General features: G+C 31.3%; 1 protein-coding gene across 1 annotated transcript; it reads right to left on the bottom strand.

Annotated features, from left to right (window-relative positions):
- Window positions 1–1,359: 1,359 nt before the first annotated feature.
- Window positions 1,360–15,922, bottom strand: Fuca (alpha-L-fucosidase). The gene is made up of 6 exons (XM_075306441.1): window positions 15,638–15,922; window positions 15,431–15,572; window positions 5,379–5,485; window positions 5,022–5,271; window positions 1,611–2,250; window positions 1,360–1,534 (listed from the first exon to the last, which is right to left on the bottom strand). Exons 1-6 carry the CDS (start codon window positions 15,852–15,854, stop codon window positions 1,424–1,426), a joined length of 1,467 nt encoding a protein of 488 aa, XP_075162556.1. The 5' UTR covers window positions 15,855–15,922; the 3' UTR covers window positions 1,360–1,423.
- Between the last annotated feature and the right edge of the window lie 5,808 nt (window positions 15,923–21,730).

The raw sequence follows: 21,730 nt of genomic DNA, 5'->3' as shown, positions 1-21,730 counted from the left end.
AGGCCCGGCAATTCGGATTTGGAAAAGCGAAAGCCTAACTGAATATTTTTCCTGAATTTTATACTAATTGAACTTGAAAAAGAAATTTAATGTTATTGTTACACGCGTTTTCCCTTGACCAAATTTTGACCGTATCACCCTTTAATTTCAAATTTATACCTTATACACATTAGCCTTGAAATCTATTAAAATTGAGGTTTAAAGCCCTTATTTATAGGGCATACGATAACTGAAATCTAATTCAAGTGGATTTTGGAAGTGTAATGTGAATGCCGTATTACATGGTAGTGTTTCCCTTTTGGGAATATTGACTGAAAATGTGCATTTATTGACCCCGTTTAACGAAAGTGAAATCGAAATAAGTTTCTTTCATTTCCAAACAGTTTTTTTAGTGTTACAAAAAATCCCACTATATTAATAGTGATCTTCCGAAAACTATACCGAAAGAGATTTATGACTGATGTAAGAGAACAACATAATATATATTGTTAGATTCCAGAGAGCGCCTTATAACCGTAGCTTTAGGCGATTTCTAATTTATTCAAATGTATAAACGTATTCCACATCAAAGCAAGTTTCGCTTTGACCGGGATCCCGGGAAATTCGAAAAAATTCCCGCTTTCCCAAAAAAGTCAGGGAAAAAGAAAACCCTATTTTCAACCAAAACTCTAAAATAAAAGTGCAAAAATATTTAAGACGATTATATTTTTAATCAATTTTGTCAAATCTTGGATGCAAACGTTTTAAAACATTGATTGTGTAGAATTTCTTTAAAATTAATGGATTCAAAAAAGTAATTGTGGAAAAAGATGATTTTCGGCTTGAAAACCGAACTTTAAAGATATTACGAATAAACAAATACACAGAAAAAAAATATATATATCCAAAACATTGCCAATTAAAAAGTTGATTGAAGTTGAAAACTTCCAATCAAATGAAATAATTAATTGATACAATCAATTTTTTATCAAATTCGGAAGAGTAAGTCACTTTAAAACTTATGGTTTTTTTTTTTGATTAAAAATTTGTTTGAAACCATCAATTTTTGAAACAAATTAAAAAAATATGAAAATTTCTTATAGAAAGTTATTGAAATATAGTATACTGAAAAAATTACTTGAATTTTGCAATCAACATCAATTAAAAATTTAAAATTTAAAAATTAATTGAAATTTGCTAATGAAATCCATTAATTTTTTAATCAAGTATTTTTTTATGCTGAATTAAAACTGTGATTGATACTATAATTTTCGTGATTGAAGACATTTCAATTAAAAAAATTAATTGGATCAATTAATTTTGTGATTGAATCAAACATTTTTTTATGTGTAAAGACAATATAACAACAAACACAGGCTGTATTTTAGCAGATTTTTTCTATGAGTAAATTTTTATATTTTACAATTATAAATCCAATATCGTATTACACATTTTCTATACTAATTTTAAAGGTCCAAGCGTATTTCAATCCTCTACGATCAATATGGTGTTTGGGAGGAAATTGAATACTGATAGCAGGCCCATTTAGTTGCCACTAAGAAACATAAATCAAAAAGTAAATGGATATTAAACTCCAGGCCAACTCATTACTGCCAGATGAGCACACCTACCTTTATTCCTGTATCCTCCATGCCCAACATTGTAATTGAGATAATACTAACATCCAACTCCTCCAAACCCACCAAAGCCACTGTAGTTGTTGTTTCATTGTACTTTTTACCCCATGGATATATGTCCAACGAATTTGTCTCATAAGGATATTCCAAAACAATGGCAAAAATTACAATTCTCTCTTTTTGAGACAAATCATTCGCATTCGTTGAACTGGTATACCATACGCCTGGAGTAACTGTATCATTCTGTTGAGTCCATGGTTTCGAGCCATAAATAGCTTCAGCATTCACTTTTAACCATTGGCCCATATCACGTAATCTTTCTTCAAAAATTGGCAATATTGTGCCATATTTTGTAGGACCAACATTGACAAGGACATTGCCATTGCAACTAACAGTAGTGACAATTTCATGTATAACTTCTTCACTTGTCATAAAGTCATTCAATGTTAAATCGTACCGTTGACCCCAGCTATTTTTATCAAGAGTGAATGCATTTTCCCATTTATGCTTCTGCAAGACACCAGGATTAAAACGATCCTGACAGTTGTAGAAATCGCCATGCTTACAGCCAGTACCAATGCCCCAGCGGTCATTGGTAACAACAGTGTCACGTACGGGGCTGTCATTATAGAGCCTAGTATTAAAGGAAATAAAACAACAAACAAGCGAATTAATATAACTACACTGAAAAAAAGTTTTTGTCTTTACTGGAATTATTTTGGTATTTGTTCCGGGCCGAAGAAGCAAGGAATTACACTAAGGATATATTTAAAACACAAATAAGGTTTTGAAAGACGCTTCCTATTTTTGAACGCTGTTTAACTTTGTAACTAAGATAAACTCAAACAAAAAAAAACAAAAAAACAGTTTTCTCGGATCCAAATATTTTGACCTTCCTTAAGGATTTTCATATTAATTCCGAGCCAAAGATGTACACGCAAAAAAATAATTCTTTCCTCCCAAACGAGATTTTAGACAAACAAAGTTCGTTTCTCATTTGCTTTTTGGAGGAAGTTCATTTCGAAGAAAAGTATATACTTTTTGTGATAAACGTTTATTCTTTTCAAGGATGTAAAAACAATTTCATAAAAACTAACGCAAAAAAACAAAAACAAACAATCTTTTCTGGTTAATTTAATTTTCCCTCGCATCTTTTTTACTTCCACGAGGTTTTTTAGTTCTTAGTACCTTTTTCTGTAATACAAACAATGTAGAAAAAATTATTCGATTTTATAAATTTTTTAAATGTTATCTTTCGCCTGGACGGAGAATCGAACCGCGGACCATGCAATTTGTAAGCCAACACACTATCCACTGGACTACGTAGCTGTTATTGTCACCAATAGACAATTATCCATATAAGTTATATTTATATAGCATAGCTTGCGGCGCCCACGGCACCGTGGAGCAGTGGTTGCTACGTCCGCCTTGCATACACAGAAAAAAATTTCACGAAAAAATTTCCAATTAAAATTTTAATTGAGTTTTAAAAAATATTCAATTAAAAATTTAATTGAATCAACAAATTTTTTAATTGAAACAAAAATCAATCACAAAAATAAATAGTATCAATTAATTTTTTAATTGGATCAATTAATTTTTAATTGACCTTCAATTAATTTTTTAATTGATATTATCATTTCTGTGATTGAAGACATTTCAATTAAAAAATTAATTGGATCAATTAATTTCGTGATTGAATCAGAAAATTTTTTTTTGTGTGTAGCAAAGGTCCTGAGTTCGATCCCTGCTTCGACCGAACACCAAAATTTTTTTGTTTTTGCTTTTTTTTACATATATGTTCGGAAAATTCCGAAAAGTTGGTCAACATTACATACTACTTAATATAGTATTTATACTATAAAACTGTAAAATGTGCCTTATTAAAGACTTAAAGTCAGAAAAGAACAGTGCTGTATATAAACGAAATGGACTGTGTTGTTGGTTCAAAAATATTTTTTTTTCTATTGAAAAAATAAAAATTTTGTAACAAAAGAATTTTTTTTGGTGATAAAAGTTTAAAATTTTCGAAGAAATTCAAAAACTCTAACAAAAGAAAAACGTTTTCGGTACACGTTTTCAAAACGTTTTTGTTTTCTTTGCGTGTAGCTTTTTGAAAATGAAGATATTTTTAGCGACATGCATAGTTCTAAGATCGATAAAAATTAAGATTAGGATACAGATTAAATTTATAGAATTTTCATTCTTTTTGCGATAAAACTATTCACGTACATCGAAAAAAAAAATATTTACGTGATATAAAAGATTATGCAACCAAAATTTTAGGATGCGCAATTTACAAAATATTAAGGAACCATTTTCTTAAAATAATGAAATTTCAATTAAAATAAAGTTAATAATCTTTGCATAAAACTTTTTTGTTTTTATTAAATTTAGGACACAAATTTTGGAAATTTGGGTACCTCCGTTAAAGTTGTATGCCTTTGAACTAAGGCAAAATTTCTTTAAAGTAAAGAAACATATTTTTGATTTAAAGAAATCGTCCATAAATTAACTGAAATATTGAATCTATGTTATAGATTTAAGATAAAAACGCTTCAAATATAGTCTACGATTTATTTTAAGGATTTAGCATCTTTGTCTATGTCTTTGGATCCAAGTAAACTGTTTTTGAGTGTACAAACAAATGCAGGGCTAAACATCAAAATTATAACAGATACTTGAAAGTAAAAAATATTTTCTTAATTCCAAAAAAAAAAACTTTAAACCAAATACACAAAATTCTCAAAATAAATGTTAGTCTATATTTGAAACTTTTTATATTAAAACTAAAGATACAATGTATCAGTTAACTTAAAGATAATTTCATTAAATCAAAAATGTTTTTCTTTGCTTTAAGCAAAACTTTCCTTAGTTCAATGTCATATGACTTTAAATTTAAATCAAAAAAATTTAATTTAATCAAAAAAATTGAGCAGCAAAGGTTATAAACTTTCTTTTAATAAAATTGTCACTATTTTAAAGGAATTTGTCATACATATTGTTTAAATTGTGTGTCCTAAAATTTAGGTTAGGTTAGGTTTTTGTATACAAAAAATCAACCAATTTAAAGGAGATTTCATTAAAGCCAAGATGAATTTTGTCCTACACAATTTTCTTTTTCTTTTATATAAAGATACCCATTTTAAAGTCGAATCACCTAACTCTAAGGACAAAACCCCTTCAATGAAAAGTTTATCAACTTTTGGTCAAATAGAAAATCTTTGTATCAGAGACATGCGACGTTACAGGAAATGCGTTTGCTTACGAATATATTTTGTTCCGTGTAGCAAAAATAGCATAGTTCTGTTGGTTTAAAAACAGATCAACTGTTTTTATGTTTTGTGGCAATTGTTTTTCCAAGAGTGTATCCATTAGCTGCCTAGCAACTCAATATTTTCTTACCATGCTATAAATTCTTCGGACTTCCAATATTTATCCGGTGCCTCCCAGTCACCATCTGACCATATTATTTCCGGTAGATATTCTCGAACCAAGAATTCCTGTTCTGGTCTTACTTTTTGGTTCACATAATCCTGCGTTAAGAATATATGAAGCTTATCATTTATATACATCCTATTGAACCATTCGAATAGCGAATAATATAGTCCAAATTTCAAATCGCTATGCTGGCGTAGGGCCAACGATAGTTCTCCTAAAAAAAAAAAATAGGTAAAATATTTAATAATTATATAAAAATATAAAATTAATATATTAAATAAAAAATGTTTCAGAGAAGTAAAATTATACACATATGCTTACGGATTATATCTCTTTTCGGTCCAACATCCATGGAATTCCATCCAAAGGATTGATGTGAAGGCCAAAGACAATATCCATCATGATGTTTACTTGTCAATACCACATATCTGTAAGAATGTACGAAAGATCACTAATGTCAGTTAACCCTTAAATGCACAAGATCAACGACGGAATGGTAAAAAAGAACATCTACACACACAAAGAAAATTTCATTAAAATTGAGCCATCGAAACTATTTCATTGATGTAATGAAACATTTTCATTGCGACAATGAAAATATTTGTTAATAGTACGAAACGTTTCATTGATTAACAGAAAATTCATTATAATAACGAAAAATGTCGTTATATCAACGAATTTGTTTCATTGTCTCAATTTCAATGACACATTTCGTTAATATAACGAAGTTTTTTCTATCAGTGCATAATAAATTTTTTTGTCAAAAAAATTGTTTGTGTTTTTTTGAAAAAATAATGGTTGTATCTTCAAAAATACAGTGAGCATTGAAAAATAATGGTTGTATCTTAAAAAATACAGTGAGCATTGAACTAAGTTTTCATTTACAAATAAACAACTTGATTTTAGTAGAGAATAGAGATACTTTTACAATACACACTTTTTGTTTACACTGAAAAACAAGCATGCCCGGTTCCAAAGATTTTGTCTTTACTTTAAAAAATTTGGTATTGATTCCGAGCCAAAGAAGCGGAGAATATAAGTAAGGATACTTTTAAGACACAATTCTCTATTAAATTTGGGTTTTGTGTACTTGCTTCTACACGCTCACAAAAAATCGCTTCTGTAACATATACTCCCAAACATATTTTGCTTCAAGCATATATATTTTTGGGTATTGCCCAAACATTTATATGTTTGATCTCTTCCAATATATAATATGTTTGAAAGCATATTGGTCTAAACAATATATGTTTGGGTAGTCTAAGTTCCAAACATTTTGTATTTTTGCATCCAAATTCAATGAACATATAATATGTTTGGAAGCATTTTGCACCCAAAAATATTATATGCTTAAAAAAAATTCTCCCAAACAATATTGTTCTCAAAATTTTATTTATTTATTTATATATTTACAATCATAATGAATTATGAAAATAAACAGGTAATATAGATGCTAACAACATAGGTTTTCGACCTGAATGCTCAAAATTTTGTTTCTGCCCAATTGTATATTCCCCCACATCTTTCTCACTTCCACGAGATTTTTTAGTTCTTAGCACCTTTTTCTGTAATACAAACATTGTAGAAGAAATTATTCAATTGTATGATTATTTTTATTTTAATTTTACCTTTTGCCGGACGGGGATTCGAACAGCGGACCACACAGTTTGTAAGGATCAAAGAAGTAGCTGATCAATTGCCCAAGGAAAAATAAAATGTTAATTTTGTAATAACAAGCAACAACCACCAACTTAATTCAATATCGCTCCCTGTTAAATAGCGCTCCAAGCTACTAAACACATATATTTTTATAGGCTATTTCTAAATTAATATATGTTTGCATCCAAGCATATTATATTTACAAACATTTTATGTCCCAAACATAATATGTTCTAACATATTAACATATATGTCCCAAACATGTTATGCTAGTTTATGAACATTATATGCTTGCACTCAAAAATATTGTGTTTAAAAATTTGTGTTCCAAACATATAATGTTTATAGCCAAACATATGAAAAACAGTCTTTTTCATCCGTGTAGGAAGCAAATTTTTATTGTTCGCTTTTTCAGCTTTTTTTCTTCATATGCTATCAAAGTCCTTTAAAAACGAGTTAAGGACAAACTTTATTTTCCAAATTCAGACGAGCCTTCCAGTAGAAATTATGCTATGTTTCAAGTAAAAAACATCTTTGAAATAAAGCGTTGAAAAACATGTCCTATTTTTGAACGATTTTTTGCTTTGTAGTCAAGATGCAAAAAGGCAACAAATTTAAAGACAATTTCATTAACTTTAAAGAATTTTTCTGAATTATTAAAGTCAAGTTGACCTTAGCCCAAAAAAAATTCTTTCATGTTATGATACCCATTTTTAAGTCCCATCACTTAATTATAAGGACAACACGACTTCATTGAAAAGTTTATGGCCTTTTGGTCAAGGAAAAAAACTTTATATTAGAGAAATGCGTCTTATATGCTAAGCAAAATTTGCATTCGTATTTTAAAGACACGAAATCTTTGATCTCACGACAATATTTTTTTCAGTGTACCACCAATACTTTCATCTCTGGTAAATATTATGTAAATTCCAATTTTTAGTTTTTTTTTTTTAATTTTTAGTCGAAATTTGATTTTCAACTTTGACTGCAGATTACTTAGAAGTACCACGAAATTTCCGGAAAAACATATTTATACCCTTCACCACTACTGTGGTACAGGGTATAAAAAGTTTGTGCATTTGTATGTAACGCCAAGAAGGAGTAATCATAGACCAACCTTTTAGTATACGGATCGGCTTAGAATTAAATTCTGAGTCGATTTAGCGATGTCTGTCTGTCTGTCTGTCTGTCCGTCTGTCTGTCTGTTGATGTATTTTTGTGTGCAAAGTACAGCTCGCAGTTTTAGTCCGATTGTCCTAAAATTTGGTATAGGGTCCTGTTTCGACTCAAAGACGATCCCTATTGATTTTGGAAAAAATCGGTTCAGACTTAGATATAGCAGCCATATATATTTTTCACCGATCTGGTCATAATTGGCGTGTATATCAACCGATCTTCCTCAAATTCCGTACATTCGCATATTTTATGAGTCTCGAAAAACTTGCCAAATATCAGCCAAATCGGTTCAGATTTAGATATAGCTCCCATATATAGCTTTCGCAAGATTTACACTTATTTGCCTACAGAGGCCAATTTTTTGCTCCGATTTAGTTGAAATTTTGCATAGGGAGTAGAATTAGCATTGTAACTATGCGTGCCAAATTTGGTTGAAATCGGTTCAGATTTGGATATATCTCCCATATATAGCTTTCGCCCGATTTACACTCATATGACTACAGAGGCCAATTTTTAACTCCGATTTAGTTGAAATTTTGCACAAGGAGTAGAATTAGCATTGTAGCTATGCGTGCCAAATTTGGTTGACATCGGTTCAGATTTAGATATAGCTCCCATATATAGCTTTCGCCCGATTTACACTCATATGACCACAGAGGCCAGTTTTTAACTCCGATTTAGTTAAAAATTTGCATAGGTTAGGTTAGGTTATGTGGCAGCCATTAGCGTAGTTAGACAATTTTCCTGGGGGGGGGGGGGGGGGCTATAGCCTCCCTAGCTAAAACTTTATAGACTGAACTTATAGGTTCAACTAACGTTTTATTTCATAAAATTGAATAAAAAATAGACATCAAAATAACTCGACAATCAATTTATAATAAAGCAACTAAAAGTACCCCACGGGAAATTGGTGCAAATTGCCACTGCCGGACCTATCACAGAACTGGTACCTGTGCTCCAGTTAGTTGCAATTTTCACATTTAGTGAAATAAAATGATCAGAATAACCTTTTGTTCGACATATTTCAAAAGTTTTTTTTTCATTTCGGGTTCGATTGGGAGCCCAAATTGAAAGAGATTTCTAAGAGTTTGTCCGAGACTGGTTCCTGAGGACCTGTTTATGGGTTGCTCCTGCTAAATTGTCCCAGGACGTGTCCTTTGGGATGAGTCCAAGACGCGTTCTAAAATGTAAGTTTACTTCGTCAATGACAAACCCATGTTAAAGTGGACGGTCCCTTCCATACGTTTTGATCAGAACTGGGACTGGTCCATACACACCAGGGACTAGTCCTGTACCATTTCTGTGGTTGATCCATTTCCCGTAGGGTAGTTCCACACTTTTCCCAGCAAAAAATTGGGAGTTGTTCTAAAGGCACAACTTTAAAAGCACTTCCAAAAATGTCCTCACAAAGAAGTTAACTATTTTAACTACACAGGAAGTTTTTTAACTTATTTTTTTTACATTTTAATGAGTAATTTTTTGTTTTGTTTTTTCAAATAGTTTAAAAAAAGAGCAAGAATAAATAAAATGGTACAAATTATTCAAATTTTGCCACAAAAATGCTAATGCCATTATAGAACAATCGATAATATTTGAAAAAAACGTTTCAAACAAGCGTTAGAATGCATTAAAAAATCATAAAAAAGTATAAAAATTATTTATTTGGGAAAATATCACAAAATTTTTAATTCACATTCAAAACACTGAATTCAGAGCACACCCTAAGAAGTGATGCAAATTCATTACAACGGTTGTTGAAACGGTGGACATTCGTTCTATGAAAATTTCATATTACATTCATCGCTTCTCCGCCAATTTTGTACCACTTCCAAACCCAAAAAGAAGATTTTCACTTCTTTTTTGGCGACGCTTTTTGCAGCATTATTAAGATATTAATTTATGAAAGAATAGTTTTAATATCAATTAGTATTTTTTATTCAACTAAATCATAAGTTCAACCACAGCTTTATTTCATAAATATCAGACTTCTACCACAACTTAAGTAATTCGATTGTACATGAAAGTCTTTAGTGAAACTTTGTGCGCTGTACGAGTATATACTTGTTTAATTTTTATAAAAATGTAAAATCGTAAATAGGTTTTCAAATTCTGGTTGGGTCTAAAATTTTTCTGGGGGGGTCTAAGCCCCCTCCCCAGAGGCCTTCCTACGCTTATGGTGGCAGCCCGATGTATCAGGCTCACTTAGACTATTCAGTCCATTGTGATACCACAGTGGTGAACTTCTCTCTTATCACTGAGTGCTGCCCGATTCCATGTTAAGCTCAATGACAAGGGACCTCCTTTTTATAGCCGAGTCCGAACGGCGTTCCACATTCCAGTGAAACCACTTAGAGAAGCTTTGAAACCCTCAGAAATGTCACCAACATTACTGAGGTGGGATAATCCACCGCTGAAAAATTTCTTGGTGTTCGGTCGTAGCAGGAATCGAACCCACGACCTTGTGTATGCAAGGCGGGCATGCTAACCATTGCACCACGGTGACTCCCTTTTGCATAGGGAGTAGAATTACCATTGTAACTATGCGTGCCAAATTTGGTTGAAATCGGTTCAGATTTGGATATATCTCCCATATATATCGTTCGCCCGATTTACACTCATATGACCACAGAGGCCAATTTTTAACTCCGATTTAGTTGAAATTTTGCACAAGGAGTAGAATTAGCATTGTAGCTATGCGTGCCAAATTTGGTTGACATCGGTTCAGATTTAGATATAACTCCCATATATATTTTTCCGATTTCGACAAAAATGGTAAAAATACCAAAATTTTCCTGGTTAAATCGCCACTGCTTAGTCGAAAAATTGTAAAAATGTATATATATCGAGCGAAAAATCATAAAAACAACTTTTGCGAAGTTTCCTTAAAATTGCTTCAGATTTAAATGTTTCCCATATTTTTTTACTAACATTGTGTTCTACCCCTGTGCATTAGCCGACTTAAATTTTTAATCTATAGATTTTGTGGAAGTCTATCAAATTATGTCCAGACCGAGTGATATTTAAATGTATGTATTTGGGACAAACGTTTATATATAGGATGTGATATGGTATCGAAAATTTAGATCTACAAAGTGGTGCAGGATATAATATAGTCGGCCCCGCCCGACTTTAGACTTTCCTTACTTGTTTTAAAAATAACGTTATGATGTTTTAAATGCAACAAACTTAATTTCAAACACCCACATTTTTTATGGGGCTTAAATATGACCGTGATGAGGGAGGACATAAAGCCCAAACTGAAATTATCCGATTTGACCGCCCCAAGGGAGGTCATAATGCCGAAAAATCATTTCGGGCGACATGTGCGTTGGGGATATGTCCGGCCGCATTTTAAAAACCCAACACCATGAATCAAAACAGAGCTATTTCCATTAAACAACTCTTCGTCGTAACGGGTTACTCGAAAATATATAGGATTTCAGGTGGATTTGATAACATACATATACACTCCCAAGCAAACATATATACCAAAAGAAGGATAGATACACACCATATTCGTTAAACCTATTTATGGAATATTTTGAATTCCAGACGAATCGGATAAAAATTGGGGTGTCTAGACGCTCAATAAATCAAATTGGGAGATCAGTCTATATGGGGGCTATATCAAAACATGGGAAGTTAAATCGGGAGATCGCGCTATAAGGGGGCTGTACCAATACATGGAGCGGTACACATCATCTTCGGCAGACTTATTTATGGGCCTAAAATACCTCTAGATTTCCAATTTCAGGTAAATCGGATAAAAATAGCGGTGTCTCGAAGACCAAGAAGTTAAAACGGGTTATGGGTACGGTTGTGACAGTTGGTACAATTCTACCCAAAATGGTAGATTTTTTGATTGATGTTTTGGTAGATTTTGCAAAATTGTCCTGCCCTACTAAGCAGTACTTCACAAATTTCCTCAAGAAATAAATTTTTGAAATTTTGTATAGAAATAAAATTTTGACAAAATTTTCTATAGAAATGGAATGTTGACAAATTCATACAGAAATAAAATGTTGACAAAATCTTCTATAGAAATAAAATTTTTACAAAATTTTCTATAGAAATAAAATTTTCAAAAAATTTTATTTGGAAATAAAATTTTTACAAAATTTTCTATAGATATAAAATTTTGACAAAATTTTCTATAGAAATAAAATGTTGGCAAAATTTTCTATAGAAAAACAAAATTTTGACAAAATTTTCTATAAATATACATACTTTCTATAAACAACAAAATTTTCCTTAGAAATAAAATTTTGACAAAATCTTCTATAGGAATAAAATTTTGTCAAAATTTTCTATTGAAATAAAATTTTGACAAAATCTTCTATAGAAATAAAATTTTGGCAAAATTTTCTATAGAAATAAAATTTTGGCAAAATCTTCTATAGAAATACAATTTTGTCAAAATTTTCTACTGAAATAAAATTTTGACTAAATGTTCTATAGAAATAAAATTTTGACAAAATTTTCTATAGAAAAAAAATTTAGACAAAATTTTCTATAAATTTACATATTTTCTATATAAACAACTTTAATTTTTGTTTTATGCCATATTAGCAAAGTCTCAAGGGATATTTATACACTCAAATAAATTGTTACTATTAGGATTAGAGGAGGAGATAAATAAAATGTTGACATAATTTTCTATAGAAATAAAATTTTGACAAAATTTTCTATAGAAATAAAATTTTGACAAAATTTTCTATAGAAATACAATTTTGACAAAATTTTCTACAGAAATAAAATTTTGACAAAATTTTCTATAGAAATAAAATTTTGACAAAATTTTCCATAGAAATAAAACTTTGAAACAATTTCCTATAGAAATAAAATGTTGACTAAATATTCTATAGAAATAAAATTTTGACAAAATTTTCTATAAATTTACATATTTTCTATAAACAACTTTAATTTTTGTTTTATGCCATATTGGCAAGGTCTCAAGGGATATTTATACACTCAAATAAATTGTTACTATTAGGAGTGGTCATAAATAAATAAACTTTTAAAATAAAACAATAAAACACTTATTTTGAAGAAACATTTTTTCCATAATAACCACCAACATTTGATCAAACTCGGCAAATCAAGATTTTTTTATTTGGTAGTTTTTTTTTGGAAAAATTTTCTTCAAATTTTGGTAGATTATTTTTGGCCAAATACCTCTACATTTTGTATTTCAGGCAAATCGGAAAAAAATAATGGTTCTAGATGCTCGATTCGTACTATCGACTCAAATAAAGAATTCATGATTTTTTTTTTTGAATTTCATGTTATTTTTGTTTTTATACCCTGCGCCACATTGTGGAACAGGGTATTATAAGTTAGTGCATATGTTTGTAACACCCAGAAGGAGACGAGATAGACACATGGTGTCTTTGGCAATAATGCTCAGGGTGGGTCCCTGAGTCGATATAACCATGTCCGTCTGTCCGTCCGTCTGTCTGTGAACACATTTTTGTGATCAAAGTCTAGGTCGCAATTTAAGTTCAATCGCCTTCAAATTTGGCACATGTTCCTAATTTGGGTCGGAATAGAACCCTATTGATTTTGGAAGAAATCGGTTCAGATTTAGATATAGCTCCCATATATATCTTTCGCCCGATATGCACTAATATGGACCCAGCAGCCAGAGTTTTATACCGATTTGCTTGAAATTTTGTACAAACATAACACTTAGTCGTGTAGTCAAGTGTGCAAAATTTGATTGAAATCGGTTCAGATTTAGATATAGCTCCCATATATATATTTTGCCCGATATGGACTTATATGGCCCCAGAAGCCAGATTTTTGGCCGAATTTGGTTGAAAGTTTGCACTAGGGGTACAATTAGTAGTATAGTTAAGTATGCAAAATTTGATTGAAATCGGTTCAGATTTAGATATAGCTCCCATATATATCTTTCGCCCGATATGGACTAATATGGTCCTAAAATCCAGAGTTTTGACCCAATTTGGTTGAAATTTTGCACAGGAAGTAGATTTAGAATTGTAGCTATGCGTGCTAAATTTGGTTGAAATCGATTCAGATTTAGATATAGCTCCCATATATATCTTTCGCCCGATATGAACTAATATGGTCCTAGAAGCCAGAGTTTTGGCCCAATTTGTTTGAAATTTTGCACTAGGAGTACAATTAGTAGTGCAGTTAGGTGTGCAAAATTTGATTGAAATCGGTTCAGATTTAGATATAGTTCCCATATATAGCTTTCGCCCGATTTACACTCATATGACCACAGAGGCCAATTTTTTGCTCCGATTTAGTTGAAATTTTGCACAGGGACTAGAATTAACATTGTAGCTATGCGTGCCAAATTTAGTTGAAATCGATTCAGATTTAAATATATCTCCCATATATAGCTTTCGCCCGATTTACACTCATATGACCACAGAGGCCAATTTTTAACTCCGATTTAGTTAAAATTTTGCACAGGAAGTAGAATTAGCATTGTTGCTATGCGTGCCAAAATTGGTTGAAATCTGTTCTGATTTAGATATAGCTCCCATATATATGTTTTTCTGATTTCGACAAAAATGGCAAAAATACCAACATTTTCCTTGTAAAATCGCCACTGCTTAGTCGAAAAGTTGTCAAAATGACTCTAATTTTCCTAAACTTCTAACACATATATATCGAGCGATAAATCATAAATAAACTTTTGCGAAGTTTCCTAAAAATTGCTTCATATTTAAATACTTCCCATATTTTTTACTAACATTGTGTTCCAACCTAGTGCATTAGCCGACTAAAATTTTGAGTCTATAGATTTTGTAGAAGTCTATTAAATTCTTTCCAGATCGATTGATATTTAAATGTATGTATTTGGGACAAACCCTTATATATAGCCCCCAACACATTTGACGGATGTGATATGGTATCGAAAATTTAGATCTACAAAGTGGTGCAGGGTATAATATAGTCGGCCCCGCCCGACTTTAGACTTTCCTTACTTGTTTTCCTATAATTCTTAAAAAATCACCCTTTATTAATAAATGTAAAAATGTGTCTTTTTACCACGCTTTACCGCCTGTTCGTGGAATTTTCGTTCGCCTCGAGACGAACGATTCGTCAAAAATCACATATTAATATATCGAAAACAAGAGTCTGTGAAATCCCAATTGTTTCGGTGTTCCATAGTAAATCAGAAATAACGAGTTCATAACAAATTTCAGGATTTTGTACCAAATATATCTAAAGTTATTTTAGTTTCAATCTAGACGAACGATTCGTCTCGAGTCGATTTTGTGTTTCATGAACAGGCAGTTAAACTTTTAAAAGTCGCTTATATGGAACGTTTCATTGTTTCAAAATGGACTCATAATAAAGATACTAAAAAAAAATCTTTACACTCAATGATATGCCAGTATTATAAAAATTGTTGGCAGGAAGTCATTAGTGAAAAAATTTGGGTTTAATTTCATTTTCATGGGGAAACGCGAATTTAGTACTCAAAAAATTTAATTTTGGGGCACAACCTGAAAAGATCTGGCAACCCTAATAACATTCTCTCGAGTGCATTTACTCACTTTGCTCCACTGCTTTTAAATAACAGAGCCCATTGAGTGGCATTGAAGAGCTCGGCAGTAAAATCGGGAGCGAATTCTTGATAAGAAAAGCCGGGTTTATAATTGTTCTCCATAAACTCAACATAGTTTTGTGCTTTTGAATCTATTAAAAAAAGTAAAAAAATATATTAATAAAAATGTTTTGCCATTACTTTCTCATTTTCCTACTTTTCCAATTTGTCCAAAACCATTCACTACCCATACTTGGCACAGAGTATACACCCCAATGTATGAAAATGCCTACTTTGGCTTCATCATACCATACAGGAAGAGGCCGTTTGTCTAAACTAGCCCAGTGTGGTTCATATTTCTCGCCAGATTCACTTATTATTGAACCGATGCAACAAATTAAACTAAAGATAATAACACATATACTTTTCGCCATTGGAAGAAATTCACTTTTTTTTCTTCCGAGAATAGCTATTGATCTCTTCCTAGCTGTATCTACACTAAATAGCATGTAGGCTCTTTAACGAATTAAGCCGAGTTTAATTGAGTTTGTTTTGAATTGAATTGAACTGCGAGATCTTCTCAATTAATCATATGTTCACACGGAGAAAAATTACATGAACATTTTCAAATTATCATGTACACGGAAAAAATGATCACTAACATTTTGTCCAAAAATTTTTATTTGAATTCGAAAAATTATTCAATTAAACATTTAATTGGCTTATTTAATTTTTTAATCGAAAAAAGAAGCAATCAATAATTCATATTAATTGCATAATTTAATTTTTTAATGGAACCAGTAAATATTTTAATTCAAGCCGGTAATTGATGCCATAATTTTCATGATAGAAGCAATTTTAATTAAAAATTAATTGCATCGTGATTGAAACCGACGACGAGTTGTCAACATTTTAATACACCCAAAGAAATTTGTTAATAGACACAGCAGAAGAATCTGGAAGACGCCTCAGTAAAAAATCTGTTGACACAGCAAAAAATCAGCTAAAAGTCTGAAACAGCAAACATATTTTTTATTTATTTTTGAAGTTCGATATAATATCTGAATATTTATAAAAGAATGGCATACACTGTTAGAAAAATATGTTTTTCATATGTTCCGATATAAACAAAATGTGTTTCGGGCACAATTTTTAAACACAATATATTTAAGTGCCAACATGTAATGTTCCTAAACTAACACTAAATGTTTGGGACACATATGTTAATATGTTAAAATATATTATGTTTGGGGTATGAATGTTTCATAAAAATAATATGTGTGAATGTAAACATATATAAATTTACAAATTTCGAGCAAACATATATATGTTTACAATTTCTGTGAAACGGTTGTATGTTCTTTCGGAGGGTGCTGTTATGCCCCAATTTGATAATAGATTTTTGGGCAAATTTTATTGATATTTTGCTTTTTTGCTGTTTCTACTAACAAATTTCTTTGGATGTGGGTTGTTTTCATCAACTCTTTGTATGGACAATGGTAGGAGGAACAACCGATGTATTCACTTTTAAATGATGGAGGGCTCTAATGATAGTCATTTATGGTTCTCCAGCCAAATATTTTTTTGCCACAACAAAAAACCTGCATTATTAAAAAAAAAGGCGATCTGTAAACATTTTGTTTGCTGGTACACCCTCAAAAAAAATCGCTTCTTTAACATATGTTCCAAACATATTTTGCAGGAAGCACATATATTATTGGATACTGCCGAAATATTAATATGTTTGTTTTATGTGAACATATTATATGTTTGGAAGCATTTTGAGCCCAAAAATATTATATGCTTGGAAGAATTTTCCCCAAAGAAGATTGTGCTCATTCCCTCACATAATTTTCATTTCCACGAAATTTTTAGTTCTTGGCACCTTTTTCTGTAATACAAATAATGTTGAAGAAATTATTCAATTTTATAATTTTTTTTTAATTTTACCTTTCGCCTGGGCGGAGAATCGAACCGAGGCCCATACAGTTTGTAAGCCAACACACTATCCACTGGGCTACGTAGTAGTTATAGTCACCAGTAGACAATTATCGTTACAAGTTACATTTATATAGCATACTTTGCAGCGCCCACGAGCCCATGCAAACATAACATTATTTAAAAGAAACATACATTTGTTGGCCACGTGGAGCAGTGCTTAGCATGTCTGCCTTGCATGCAAAGGGTCGTGGGTTCAATTCCTGCTCCGACCGAACTATTTTTTTTTTGCAATTTAGACATTTATATTATATTAAATTTTTATAATGAAACTTCGAAATGTGGATTATTAAAAATTTACAGTTAGAAACAGTGCTTGATATAAACGAAATGGACTGAGCTTTTGGATAAAATATTATTATTTTTTTTTTTTTGCAAAAATAACAATTTTATAACAAAAAACTGTTTTTGGTATAAAAGTTTGAAATTTTGGAAGAAAATCAAAAACTCTAACAAAAGAAGAATATAAACATACATAAATAATTTTATAATGTACATTTAAATTTAAATTTATAATGTACTAGCATTTAACACCATTTTAAATGCCTTTAAAACTTATCGTGTTTTGTACTTAATTTCATTTTTACCAAAATGCCAAAATGACAAACAAAACACTTGTCCCCACATACATAAAATTCTCCTCTCAAGGCGAAAACACATGCTGTTTTTTTTCAAATCTCTATGCTCTTGGTTCCGAATGTCTATTCTCTTTACTCCGAATACTCATTCTAATAATCAAATTAAATAATATTTAGACTTAAACATATAAAATTTTTGGCCTTATCATAAGGTAGTTTTCCGAAAGAACATACAACCGTTTCACAGAAATTGTAAACATATATATGTTTGCTCGAAATTTGTAAATTTATATATGTTTACATTCACACATATTATTTTTATGAAACATTCATACCCCAAACATAATATATTTTAACATATTAACATATGTGTCCCAAACATTTAGTGTTAGTTTAGGAACATTACATGTTGGCACTTAAATATATTGTGTTTAAAACTTGTGCCCGAAACACATTTTGTTTATATCGGAACATATCAAAAACATATTTTTCTAACAGTGAGCAAACAAAATCTTTGCTGATCGCATTTAGGAGCTTGTAACTATATTACAGTGCAAAAATATACCAAAAACTCCTTTTGGTTCTTAAATAGGCTTTGTGGAAGAATTTATAACCAAAAAATTTATAATTTGAATTAAATTGAGCAGTTTGTAAGAGGTCAGCTAAAAATTTACACCTTCGATTGGCCACCAGAACTCACGTCTCGGTGATGGTATTACTGTGGGCCGCTGTAACGGACTATATCTCTCTCCACTCGTATTCCATCTATCGTGGAGTAAAAATAAATGCCGAATGAAAAACATCATACAGACAGTACTGAAGCCCTAGCAGACAAACATTTCGGCCGAAGACCATGGACATTCCATCAGGACTCAGCACACATGAGGCAACATTAGTTTACAATGGAGGCTCTAGGGATCTATAAATCGATTAATCGATTTTAATTAATTAAAAAAATCGAAATTGATTATTAACCTAAAAATAATCGCAAAATCGATTTTAGATTTTCATCTAATTTTTAATTTTAACTATCAAAAATCGATTTTAGTGTTCTCTGTTTTCATATTCATTGGTTTCAATTCAATTGAAAAAAAGTAAGGAAAGTCTAAAGTCGGGCGGGGCCGACTATATTATACCCTTCACCCCTATGTAGGCCAAAATTTATGTTACCATCTCAACTACTTCACATTTGCTGGAAGCTATATAAAGGAGACAATTTTTTTACTTCTACAAAATCTCTAGAATTAAAATTTAAATCGGCTAACGCTATCCAGTTAATTGGAGGAAACTTCCATTGAAAATGGGTCTAAAATCTGTAACAGTCTACTATATTTTCTCAACTCTGGTGTACGTATATATGGGAGCTATATATAATCTGAACCGATTTTGACTAAATTTGACATGTATAGTTAGAATAATTCTGCTGTCTATGCGAAATATGGGAGCCATATCTAAATATGAACCGATTTTAACCAAATTTGGCACAATTACCGATACTACTAAACGTACTCCTTGTGCGAAATTTGAAGCAAATCACGGCAAAACCCTGGATTTTGAGGCCATATAAGCTCAAATCGGACGAAAGATATATATGGGAGCTATATCTAAATCTGAATCGATTTTTACCATATTTGACACATATAATAGTATCGTTAAAAGTACCGCTTGTGCAAAATATAAAGTAAGTCAGGGCGAAACTCAGGCTTTTGAGACCATATAAGTCCAAATCGGGCGAAAGATATATATGTGAGCTAAATCTAAATCTGAACCGATTTTAACAAAATTTGACACACTTAACGATACTATTAAACGTACCTCTTGTGCAAAATTTGAAGCAAATCACGGCAAAACTCTGTCTTTTGGGGCCATATAAGTTCAAATCGGACGAAAGATATATATGGGAGCTATATATATAAATTTGAACCGATTTCAATCAAATTTACCAAGCATTGGTAGAATGTCAATTCTACTCTCTGTGCAAAATTTCACGAAGATCGGTAGTAAACTTTGGCCTCAAATATACAAAATATTTTTGAGTGCAAGCATATGATGTTCATAAACTAGCATAACATGTTTGGGACATATATGTTAATATGTTAGAACATATTATGTTTGGGACATAAAATGTTTGTAAATATAATATGCTTGAATGCAAACATATATTAATTTAGAAATAGCCTATAAACATATATGTGTTTAGTAGCTTGGAGCGCTATTTAACAGGGAGCGATATTGAATTAAGTTGGTGGTTGTTGCTTGTTATTACAAAATTAACATTTTATTTTTCCTTGGGCAATTGATCAGCTACTTCTTTGATCCTTACAAACTGTGTGGTCCGCTGTTCGAATCCCCGTCCGGCAAAAGGTAAAATTAAAATAAAAAAAATCATAAAATTGAATAATTTCTTCTACAATGTTTGTATTACAGAAAAAGGTGCTAAGAACTAAAAAATCTCGTGGAAGTGAGAAAGATGTCGGGGAATATACAATTGGGCAGAAACAAAATTTTGAGCATTCAGGTCGAAAACCTATGTTGTTAGCACCTATATTACCTGTTTATTTTCATAATTCATTATGATTGTAAATATATAAATAAATAAATAAAATTTTGAGCACAATATTGTTTGGGAGAATTTTTTTTAAGCATATAATATTTTTGGGTGCAAAATGCTTCCAAACATATTATATGGTCACATAATAACATATTGGATGCAAAAATACAAAATGTTTGGAACTTAGACTACCCAAGCATATATTGTTTAGACCAATATGCTTTCAAACATATTATATATTGGTAGAGATCAAACATATAAATGTTTGGGCAATACCCAAAAATGTATATGCTTGAAGCAAAATATGTTTGGGAGTATATGTTACAGAAGCGATTTTTTGTGAGGGTGTGCAGTGTAAGGGCAAAACTTGAACGAACACACAACAAATAGACGAACCTCTGTCGGAGTGTTTATCCGACCGTCTAAGGTCCGCTTAATTTTTAATTTTGACTATCAAAAATCGATTTTAGTGTTCTCTGTTTTCATATTCATTGGTTTCAATTCAATTGAAAACAAGTAAGGAAAGTCTAAAGTCGGGCGGGGCCGACTATATTATACCCTTCACCCCTATGTAGGCCAAAATTTGTGTTACCATCTCAACTACTTCACATTTGCTGGAAGCTATATAAAGGAGACAATTTTTTTACTTCTACAAAATCTCTAGAATTAAAATTTAAATCGGCTAACGCTATCCAGTTAATTGGAGGAAACTTCCATTGAAAATGGGTCTAAAATGTGTAACAGTCTACCATATTTTCTCAACTCTGGTGTACGTATATATGGGAGCTATATATAATCTGAACCGATTTTGACTAAATTTGACATGTATAGTTAGAATAATTCTATCTATGCGAAATTTCACGTAAATGGGAGTATAACCTTGGCCCCCCTGGTCATATGAGTGCAAATCGGACGGAAGATATATATGGGAGCCATATCTAAATATGAACCGATTTTAACCAAATTTGGCACAATTACCGATACTACTAAACGTACTCCTTGTGCGAAATTTGATGCAAATCACGGCAAAACCCTGGATTTTGAGGCCATATAAGCTCAAATCGGACGAAAGATATATATGGGAGCTATATCTAAATCTGAATCGATTTTGACCATATTTGACACATATAATAGTATCGTTAAAAGTACCGCTTGTTCAAAATTTAAAGTCAGGGCAAAACTC

This window comes from Haematobia irritans, chromosome 4 (assembly GCF_050003625.1).
Source record: "Haematobia irritans isolate KBUSLIRL chromosome 4, ASM5000362v1, whole genome shotgun sequence".
In the NCBI taxonomy this organism is placed as follows: Eukaryota; Metazoa; Arthropoda; class Insecta; order Diptera; family Muscidae; genus Haematobia; species Haematobia irritans.
The sequence above is the reverse complement of the archived record's forward strand: the minus strand, read 5'-3'. Positions and strand labels throughout refer to the sequence as shown.

Bases quoted from the DNA above. Each gene is read 5' to 3' on its own strand.
- Fuca (XM_075306441.1), bottom strand. From the start codon at position 15,854: ATGGCGAAAAGTATATGTGTTATTATCTTTAGTTTAATTTGTTGCATC. The intron at 5,486-15,430 runs GTGAGTAAATGC...ACATTCTTACAG, and splicing joins TTTAAAAGCAGTGGAGCAAA to ATATGTGGTATTGACAAGTA. The intron at 1,535-1,610 runs GTAGGTGTGCTC...TATGTTTCTTAG, and splicing joins TGGAGGATACAGGAATAAAG to TGGCAACTAAATGGGCCTGC.